Below are 11,377 nucleotides of genomic sequence, written 5' to 3'. Positions count from 1 at the left end.
AATTACACACACATATATACATAAATTACACACACATATATACATAAATTACACACACATATATACATAAATTACACACACATATATACATAAATTACACACACATATATACATAAATTACACACACATATATACATAAATTACACACACATATATACATAAATTACACACACATATATACATAAATTACACACACATATATACATAAATTACACACACATATATACATAAATTACACACACATATATACATAAATTACACACACATATATACATAAATTACACACACATATATACATAAATTACACACACATATATACATAAATTACACACACATATATACATAAATTACACACACATATATACATAAATTACACACACATATATACATAAATTACACACACATATATACATAAATTACACACACATATATACATAAATTACACACACATATATACATAAATTACACACACATATATACATAAATTACACACACATATATACATAAATTACACACACATATATACATAAATTACACACACATATATACATAAATTACACACACATATATACATAAATTACACACACATATATACATAAATTACACACACATATATACATAAATTACACACACATATATACATAAATTACACACACATATATACATAAATGGAGAGTAAGAAGGATAGGAATGGTGGTGGCTAATGGATGGATGATTAACGGACGTGGAAAGGAAGCTTTTTTCTCGTTAGTAGGGGGAAAAGTTTTTTTTATGCTGAGGAAGAAAGATTTGTTTATTTACCCAGCCTCATGGAAAAAGGTTTACATATAAATACAGTACATGGAGAGAGACAGAGAATATAAATCATTTAATCCTTTATAGATGGATGTAGTAACCGAGACTTACATTTTCCCAGTTGCTAGTCAATGAATTCCCTTAACAAAAATAAAAGTCAAAATTAAATGCCCACAATTCTTAGTTGAATACCAGTGGCCATAATTAACTACATGTCATAACCACCCTGGTTTTATCCAATTTCAGGATCTTGTAAATTGCAATCATGTCCCGTAAACAAGGTTTTGTATTATAAAGTGCAAATATTGCTAGAAGTGTTTAATGGTGAGCTGATTTCATGATGTCTTGGTTGAGAAACAGCAACTTGGTAAATGAATGCGATAAAAAGTCCTCTCTTCCATCGATGAATACACACACTTAGTCTGTAGAAATGTGTTAACGTGGCTGTAATTAATTGAGATTAAGTAGAGTAAGTGAAGTAGATTTATTAAATGAGAAAGATGAGTCATGGTTTGTAGGTAAGGGAACCAAAGATTTTATTAACCCGTATCAGCCGGGCCACACCGATAGCTGTCTTAACAAACCAACTCAACATGCCAGATCCAGCATAAGCGTCTCGACATGCCAGAGCGCACCATGGGGAAAGTAGATGTAACGGACTCCCAGGGCAAACGGCAGGACAGTTGCCAGAAGCCTCTGGAGTCAATGAAACCGAGAAATTTCTGATACCATCATTAACGGGCTAAACATAATCAGATAACTGTACCAAGACCTGAGTAACCATGATATCTAATTATCATTATTACTTTCATATTTCTTTATAATGATTAGAAAGCACTAGAATCTATTAATTTTTTACCCACTTTAACCTAACCGATATTATACCCAATTTAACCTAACCCATATTCATCCCCCTTCTCCCTCTTTTTAATACAACAGAGATAGCGAGCGTGAAACCGTTGTTCAGCATGTGCGACTGGCTCATGCCCGAGGAGGGCCCGTTTCCTTGCTCCATGCTGTTCATCGGTGTGATGTGTGTGGTTATGCTGCCGGAACCAAGAGGGCTGTCCAGGTAAGCGTTTATGGTTGCTAAGTGTGAAGAATCGTGTATCTGTAAGTTGCACGTGTTAGTGGTGTGTTAGTAATATTTATTTTATAGAGCTTCCAATTTTATATGTATTTGTTTGGGTTTTTGATGTTTATAAAAGTAGGGAAGAAATATGCATTGTAATTTGAACACATGAATATGTTGGCATACATTGACCAACCAGTCACTTACTGGTCCTTTTCATTGATTTTTGTAAAGATTCTTTTTGATTTTTTATTGTTATTCATATGTTTATGATTTTGTAATAGGACTGATGATTATGATAAATACCATTGATATTAATTAATAACATTATAAGAAAACAAAAATCCTGCAAATTCAAAGAATGAGGGAATTGGGGAGGTCATACAGGGCTTATTGATAGACTGACTGAGTACTTGTGGGCTATCTGGGTGCTTCAATATTCATTAAAAACTGCTGAAGATAGTACATATCCCTACAACCAGTGGTTTAATAAATAAAGTGAATAGCACATTGCAGTATAAGTTCATTAATTAAAAGATTGTATTAACCCAATGGCGACGGGTCACGGCTATCGCCGTCATAACAATACGCACGATGTGCGGCGTGCGGCTGTCCGCAGCGGCGCCGCACCAAAATGCCCCGAGGCAATGATTCGGCTTGATGGACCGATATCACGCGCTCAGAGTCGGCGCGCTGCCGCCGTTCGCCAGAGCGTAGAGTTTTTTTAATTTGCTATACCCGGCGCCATTGGGTTAAAGGTGAAACTGATATTAACAATTATGATTATAGCTGCTACAACTTCATAAAGTTCTGTATACAGTCCAAAGTTCATTTATTATAGCATTATGTGAAGGACGGATAATGACGATATTTTTCCATACTGCAGCTGATACCTTAATATTTTATCTAAATCTATAATTCAGAGTTGATATCTCCAATTGATGCATTCACTTAGCAAACCTTCAGCAATATGGGCATTGAAGTAAGGTACACAGAGGGACTAAGAATTATATCCTGCTCTATTATTGATTGGAATAATACTTATCAAGGGCATACATAGTCTCAGGTAATTGTGTATTTACTTACTGATTATCTGTTACACAAGATGTAAGCATTTTAGTAAGAAAATTTGTAAAAGTACTTATGACATGTAATTTTGGAATAACTGCTCCGAATACAGAATGTGTGATTCAAAGTTTCTAAGTTAGGTACTCCATTATAAATCGTAAAATATATTATTTGCATTTTTTTTTCTTCTTTTCTTTTTTCTTTCTTTCTTCCTTTTTTTCTTGGCTTTCCTTTCTTCTTCTTCTTCTTCTTTTTCTTCTTTGTTGTCATTATTAAAATTTCAAGCAGTATATGAACTACATGTCATTTGAAACCATGACAGTTAGAGTTAGCAGTATTCTCACCATGTCAGGGTGTCACAAAGATTACCTTTGCACAGTAGTTCTTTCTCTTTTGAAGGATTAAAGCTTAAAATATATATATATAAAATGAGTCCTCTACCATAGAAAAAAAATTATAATAAAACAATAATAATAATAATAATAAAAAATTCTCTACCACACACCTTTTCACATATGATCAGAGGTTTTCAAGTCATTTGTATTTCTCACGAAAATTGATCAGAATTGAAGTAGACTTAAGGAAATATGCAAAGGGTGAAGCTGATATATAAGTCTGCTTGTTTTCATGTTTCTTTTTTTATTGTTATTAACAGTTCTTATATTAATGTTATTACTATTATTATGATAATGATGATGATTAGTAGTAAATTAAGTGAAAAAATGTTATCTAGCCAACCTGAATTTGAGGGACTAAACCCAGAAATAGTTTTAAAATTTCAATAAATTTAAAAGCAATTTGGCAATAACAAAAACAATAGTAATGATGATAATGGTTATTAATAACTGATAGAAGATGATGATCATGGTAATAATAATGATACCAATGATAAGATTATGATATAAAAATGATAGTGATAGCCCAAACTATTTAACCTTTCAATTAGCTGTATAACACTCTTTTTCAATAGAGTGTAATAATTTGATTATTAGATTATTTGATGTCACTATTATTACTACTATTCTTTTCTATTTACAATCATCCTCGTCATTAACAGTAATAACCATAAGTTGTCATGATCATCAAAAACTACCACTCTCTACAGCATTTACAGCTTCATTGCCCAGACGAATTGCTAACTCTCTTCTCATCTCTTTGCAGTTGCACATCGACAGCAGTCACGGGGGCCAAGGTGGCATCACCAGCCGCTGCGAGGGACAGACCCCAGACTCAAAGGATAACTCAGGTACAGCACAATTTCGGATGGACAGTGAAGGTTTGAGTTGAGGTTAAGACACGGGTTGCGTATAGCTTGAGAGGGTTACAGGGTTAAAACAGGGTCGGGAGATTTTGCTTTGATTTGAAATGGTTAGAAGTTTTTTTGTATTCATGGAAGGGATTTCATTATTTGTGTTTTGTATGCTTTTTGCACTTGAGAGAGAGTCCTTTTGCTGTTTTACCTTGAGATACGGTGTTAGATATTTTCTCTTGCTTTGAGAGATGCAAAGCAGAGAAGATAAGCCTTTCTCGGGAGGAGTAATACTCCCATTGCGATGATTTAATTTTTTCTCATATAAAGATTGTGGTTATTCTATGGGTTGATATTTATAAATAATCCCAGTACAGTATGTATGATAAATCAGTAAATTATTTATGAGAGAAAAACTCAGTTTAGTAAGATGTTACATGGCGAGTAGTTCCTTGACAATTAACTAGGTACTTTGGGACTTCAAAATGTTCATTATGCCCTGGATGAAACTGTCATGAATAAGTAGTATGCCCCTATAACAGTTGTTCTTGTTCATCAGGGGATTCGGAGAACATGGAGTACAATGAGAGCACAGCGGATGTTCCAGTGCCGTCAGTGTCCTTTCTCCAGCAAGAAGCGCAGCGAGATGAGGTCGCACGTGGTTTACCATTCCTCGCGGCCAGACTGCATCTTCAAGTGCATGTTCTGCCCTTATTATGTTCCCACTAAAGGGTGAGTTGGAAGAAAAGAAACATTCCCTTCTTTTTTTCTTCTTCCGTTTCTTCCCCTTTGTGATATTAATGTTCCTTTTTTTTTCTTTTTCTTCTTCTTCTTCTTCTTCTTCTTCTTCTTCTTCCCTCCCCCAATATATAAGAAATAGAAAAGAATAATGGTTTGAACATACAAATGTTTTCATAGTCCTAAATTTTGGGGAGATTCATGGTTATTAGGATGAAATGATGGTCTAAAAACCATTATAATACCTCAAGTTTGTCACATTTAACACAGACATATTAAAATTTTAAAAATCCCTCTTTACAGTGAGCTCTTTGATCATTTGAATGTTCACGGAATGGAAGTGCCAGCTTCTGTGCTTGAAGCTGCCAGCAAAGTATCCAGCACTCCTGCACCAGTGCCTGTAAGTTTTGTTTACTAAGTTACAGTATATTTAATAGCTGTTAGCTGTTATAAAATTTTGTCTTTAGAATTGATGAATTGTTGTGATTTACATGAATTGATTTACATTTTAATTGGTGAAGAGAGGGTACAATATAAACTATTATTGCTCATGAGTCTAGATCAGAGAATGATTATAATTCAGTTTTCTTAAAACAATTTTTCTTATTCTTTCTACAGCAAGAGGAACCTGGAAGTGGATCTCGGAACCTTGCCTGTGACAGTTGTCCCTTCGAGACCAGGAGTCGTGCGAAACTGATGCATCACCGCCAGTTCCACAAGCCCAAAGGTCTTCCGTTCCGCTGTCCTCACTGTACCTACAATGTAACACGTCGCCACCTCTTATCCCAGCACATCCGCGTGCATGGAATGGATCCGGTGTTAGATGACAGCATCGAGGTGAGCAGTGTTAATGATAATAATCAGGCAGATGACAGGTCCAACTCTCCTTCTCCATCTCTTACCATCACACCCGTCAACAATGTGGCTGCCAGTGGCAATACAGGCGATGATAACACAGTCACAGACTCCTCCTTGCTTCCGAAATTGACGGACCAGAGCACCATGGTTTTAGATGACATACCACTTGTTTGGGTGTCTAGAGATAATCGTTTCTTTAAAATGTTCAAATGCAGGCATTGCCCACATGTTAATTTACGTAAAACAAATATACAAGAGCATGAGAAAATGCACAAAACTGACGCAGCGAGAGAAAACGGTGGTTTACATTGTCCATATTGCTCTTATGTTAGTGTTAACGCTGGTGTTATGTCAGCTCATATGAAGGTACACGCTGGTTCCATGGGACAATGCCATGCCATTGTTGACCCATCTCTCTCAGATGAAGACCAGTTGAGACAGCTCACAACCAGAGTAAATACAAGTCGCCCAGAAACTCCACAACCTCCAGAAATACCAGCGAGTAGAGAGACGCCTGCGAGAAAAGCAGATGAGAAGGTCATTTACTACTGCCAACAGTGCCCTGCCAGATTCTTCTTTGTGAAGGAGATTCAGATTCACACCCGGTTCCACACAACGAGTCTGCCTCATAAGTGTGATCACTGTAACTACGGTGCACGTCAGCAGGCTCACCTCCTCGCACATCTCAAGGTGCACACACCTGAGTACCAACAACGTACTCGCACCATGATGAGTCAGCACAGAACTGCTACCACACATCCTCCAGTTCCAGGGCTAACAATCCCCCACGAAACACCTGTGGAGACCTCTGGTGACACCCATGAGTTGGCCAACAATTCGCGGCCATTCTCAGCATCCCCACCTCCTACCTCCGTTCCACAGCCTCCCCCTACAAGCAAGTACATGTGTGATGAGTGTCCAGCATCATTCTCCAAGCTGTTGACCTTACAGTATCATCAGTCTCTCCATGGAACCAACAACCCCCATAAATGCCAGCGATGTTCATATGCAGGCAAAACAGAAGAAAACCTCCAACAACACCACCTCTTGCACAGTCAGTATGATGAGACCATACAAGCAGAAAAAGCTTCCAAAGAACCACCACCTCCTCCTACCCCACCTCCTCCTCCTACCGATCCTGATCCTAAACCTGCACCTGTCCCTGTCTCCAGCCCGAGTGAAACCCCGGCTCCTAAAGCCCCAGAGAACGAAAAACCACCTTCAGAAGAGCCCTCCAAGAGTAGCTCTAAGAGCACTGAGAGGGACTACTCTTACCATCCACCAATCAAACTGAAGCTGATTGGTTTGAGACCAATTGCTTCAGAAAGTGGTGGGCGACCTCAGTTCAAGTACTATGTTGAAGAACAGATTCCTCTCTCTGGTGTAGACTTGCTGAGACGGAAAACGCAGCTGGAAAAGGAGGGGCAGGATAAGATTACCAGTAATGAATCGGGAAGTAGCAAGGGGTATAGTGGGAAGAGCAAGTCATCGAGAGAGAGAGAGGATGTGGAGGAGGATGACCCCAAGAGGATAGGTGACCCGAAGTTGTACTACCCAATGCACATTGACAAGGTCACAGGGAAGTCACGCGAAAAGAGGTACAAGTGTAACAAGTGCCCTTCAGCCTTTGAGAAGACAGAGCAGTACCACGTTCACTCCAATCTCCATGGTTCGAATCACAAGTACAGGTGCCGCATCTGCGATTACTCTGTGAAGTTCTTCGCTAATTTCATGATGCACATTAACCGCCACAAGTACCACGAGCGGATGCTCTCTCAGAATGGTGAAGGTCCTCCACCTGAGGACATTGACCCCAAGTATGAGCCCATCATCAGCTCTAATGACAATAACATCCAGGGAGAAAAACCAAGCAAGAGCAGGGGGGAAGAGTCAAACAAAGAGAATTTGGATGATATTGACCTCACCACCTCTGAGCGCCAGCATCTCCTTTTGCAAAACAAGAAGGGGGTGAAGGAGCCAGCCAGCAAAGAAGATGAGAAGGAGAGGAGAGTCTATTACTGCCAGTATTGTCCTTACGCTAACGTCAGACGCGACGCAGTGGATAGCCACAGTTTGCGTCACCAAGCCAATGGTGGGTATGGCGTCTACAAGTGTACTTTCTGTGACTACACGGCCTCGCAGCCCAACTTCATCCGTGAGCATACCAAGGTCCACTTCCGTCCCTTCAAGTATGTTCATCCTGAGGGATTCATGCGCCATGACCGTCAGGAGATCCTAAGTGCTCCCGCTGTGCTCCCAGGATCCAAGGTAATCGACGGTCCTAAGTTGCAGGACAGCAAAAACGCAAGCAATGTCGAGGACCGGTACCTCATTTTCTCCCATGACGCTGGCGTGTACAACCCACCCATAATCAGCAACCCGGGGGAGGAGGAGGAGCCCGACTCTCACATCGCCAGTGGAATCCAGGTCAACTTCCGTTCGGGCGACATTGTGGAAGCGCCCAACGACTTCGTGATTTCCCTGAGGCCCGGCGCCAAGATCCGCACCGGGCCAGGGATGATGGAGTCCAGCGACCCGTTTGCTATTGACGGATTGGACTCTGCGGCCTCCAGTGTGCAGGGCGAGAGTGCTCTGTGCAGCGCTGACATTATCTCCAAGTCTCACCCAGACGAGTCGCTACCGGAGAACGAGGATCCGAGCGAGGACAAGGCAGAGAGGATGGACGTAGACGCACATGACCCCGCAGAGGGAAAGAGTCAGGCGCAGCAGGAGCCCCTCGAAGACGATCAGGAAACCAGACTGACCAACGGCCACGCTCACATGGAGGTCGGAGAGGGGTCCAAAGAGGCCACCGATAATGAGGAAGAGAGCGCGAAAATGGAAGGAGTGACGGAGGGAGAGGACGTCGCGCCGGCTGAGGAAGGGAGCTCGGCGGATCAGCTCCCGGCGGATCAGCTCCCGGCGGATCAGCTCCCGGCGGATCAACTCCCGCCGGATCAGCTCCCGGCGGCCAAGAGAGCGGTCGCACAACCTGAGCCTTTAGTCAGTTCTTAGTGAACATATCATTTGTATCGGCAGTTAAAACAATATATATATTTTTGTGATTCGGGCTGTGATTAGAGAGAGAAAAATGTGTACGGCCATTTGTACTGAAGAAAAAAAATAATAGTTCGTTGGAGTGTAGCACTTACATTATTGTAATTAAGTAATTTATTCACAACAGAATATACTTCCTGGCATTATTTATATAGCTTTTTAGTATAGGAGGGCATCAGTCACTCTAACTGCCACGTTCAGGTTTTAACAGACCAAAGACTTGGATCGGCACAAAACTTTTTATCAACTGTGTATCAAAGTTAAAAAGAAGCGAAAAAATAGAAAAGAAAACTTTTTCTTTTTTTGCCTTTACCAAGCATTTTACGTGACTTTTGTATGCTCATGTATGACGTGTAATAGTCCAAGCAAGAAGTGTGATTCTTTGTATATGTATACACCTATCATGTATCTAATGTAATAATGTTGCTGGTCATGTAACCGTATGTTGGGAGGTCGGGTGAACGCATAGCGCGTGCCGCATCTCTTTGTAATGTGGGCGAGAGACAAAGAAAGGAAGATGGATAAACAGTCACAGACAGACAGAGACAGAACGAATGATTGTGCGAAGGAGAGAGAGAGAGAGAGAGAGAGAGAGAGAGAGAGAGAGAGAGAGAGAGAGAGAGAGAGAGAGAGAGAGAGAGAGAGAGAGAGAGAGAGAGAGAGAGAATGCTAATTCACATACCGAAGTCTAGGGTGGATGTACTATCCTGTGAAATATGCGTGTGTGTTTGTATGTGTTTGTAGACCGACAGACGAAAGAGGGAGAGTCAACGCCAAGCAGACGAAGGGAATGACAAAAGCATCCTCAGAGTTTTATACCTTCCGGTTTCATAGAATGTCGAATCTGTTTGTTAACAATTCAGATTTGTAACAGGTAACGAAAGCAAAAACAAAGAAAGAAGGGCTAGATGTTTTAATTTGGTATTTAAATTTTAACAAAATATAGTATTATTTTTTATGTCGACAACACTATTAATTTGTTACAGTGAATAAAATTTTATTCACCAACAGCACCCATTGTCCATTTTTTGCTGCCTTTTCAAGTTTTTTTTTTTTTTCTTTTTTCGTTTTTTTATTGTTAAAGGTCTTGGTGAACTGAGGTTAAATGAAGAAATGAGATTTTTGTAAAGAGAGAAAGCAAATCTGCAAACTTAACCAACCCTTTGTTGTGAGCACAGCTGTTTGCGTTCGTCTTCGTTGTGGGCGGGATTTTGTAATCTATTTTCACAAGAATTTTATGCTAAAAATTGAGTCTTATTTTCCTTACTCCTTGTACACTGATGACGCAAAAAGGTTGGAAAAAAAGCTAAGATCTGAATCAAAGAAAATTGGAATAGATAAGATCTGAATGGAAGTAAATTGGGATACATGAAGACATGAACTCTTGGGGACAAACGGTGAAACGAAGTCTAGATATAGAGAAAAGTTGAGAAGTATTAAAGAAGGCCATGCTTAGAAAATGAAAATGAAAATAGAGATAATATGACTTAATTGAGTCCTAGAAACTATATCTAATCTAATCCCTTGCTCGTTGTTGCCGTGGAGGGCTTCGGAGACGATCACCTTTCTTTGGATCTCGGACCTCGCCTCGGCAGATTTTGCACGGGTATTTCTTCTCCAGACATTCCTTTTCCTTTTTTCGTCCCCTTCTCTACACTTATCCTAAACGTTAACTCCCTTTACTCTTATCACCACTATACTTCATCATAATGCTGTATGACCATTAATGTCTGGTTCAGATATTTGTTTTGGCCATTAGCTATTCTGAAAATGCACAAACATCGCGTTGTTGAACATAAATAGGTAAAATGAAATAAAAAAATCAATATATTGAAGTACTCACAAAAAGAGGCTTGTGATACCTACTCATTACATAATGATTGTAAGTTCCCGTGTATTGTTGTTCTTAATGGAACCGTAAACAATATTTGATAGCCTGAGATAATAAAGATACACAAGGAATATTACTCTCCAAAGGTTGCAGTGCTAAATCTCTGCAAAGTTAATGGTTTGTTGGTTAGTAGAATGCTATTCTGGAAGACGACGGGATTGGCAAAGAATAATAAATAAAACAAAATAGCTGCTCTTTACTAATCGTAACGAAAATCATGGTTGGATCTTTTGTTTTTCCTAGAGATTTCCTTGCTCGGATCTTACAAGGAATTAGGAGTAATATTCTGATATCTATATTCTTGGAAGGAAAATCTATCGCTGACCAACCTATATTAACACGCCTGCGATAGATGTCTCGGCCTGTATCGCAAAATTTGTTTCTGAAATATTTATGGAGATTACTTTTGCCAGTTTATTCCGGATTCAAAGAAGCACTATCGTGGCGACTTTCACTCGTCTCAGAAATAGTAAACTATTATTAGTTATATATTTTCTTGACGTTTAAACCAGGAAAGAACAAGAATCGCGCGCGCGCGCACACACACGCACGCACACACGCGCACACGCACACGTACACGCACACGTACACGTACACGTACACGTACACGTACACGCACACGCACACGTACACGCACACGTACACGCGC

General features: G+C 39.7%; 1 protein-coding gene across 1 annotated transcript in view; it reads left to right on the top strand.

Annotated features, from left to right (window-relative positions):
• LOC125025202 overlaps positions 1-10,084 on the top strand; it is a 33,611-nt gene extending 23,527 nt beyond the window's left edge. Inside the window, 6 exon segments of the mRNA XM_047613176.1 lie at positions 1,396-1,496; positions 1,724-1,867; positions 4,097-4,181; positions 4,744-4,916; positions 5,226-5,322; positions 5,541-10,084. Coding sequence (XP_047469132.1) covers positions 1,396-1,496; positions 1,724-1,867; positions 4,097-4,181; positions 4,744-4,916; positions 5,226-5,322; positions 5,541-8,795 — 3,855 coding nt within the window. The 3' untranslated portion in view covers positions 8,796-10,084.
• Positions 10,085-11,377: the final 1,293 nt, after the last annotated feature.

This window comes from Penaeus chinensis, chromosome 4, assembly GCF_019202785.1.
Source record: "Penaeus chinensis breed Huanghai No. 1 chromosome 4, ASM1920278v2, whole genome shotgun sequence".
Taxonomy (NCBI): domain Eukaryota; kingdom Metazoa; phylum Arthropoda; class Malacostraca; order Decapoda; family Penaeidae; genus Penaeus; species Penaeus chinensis.
Note: the sequence above shows the minus strand (reverse complement) of the source record. Positions and strands in the feature narration are given on the sequence as shown.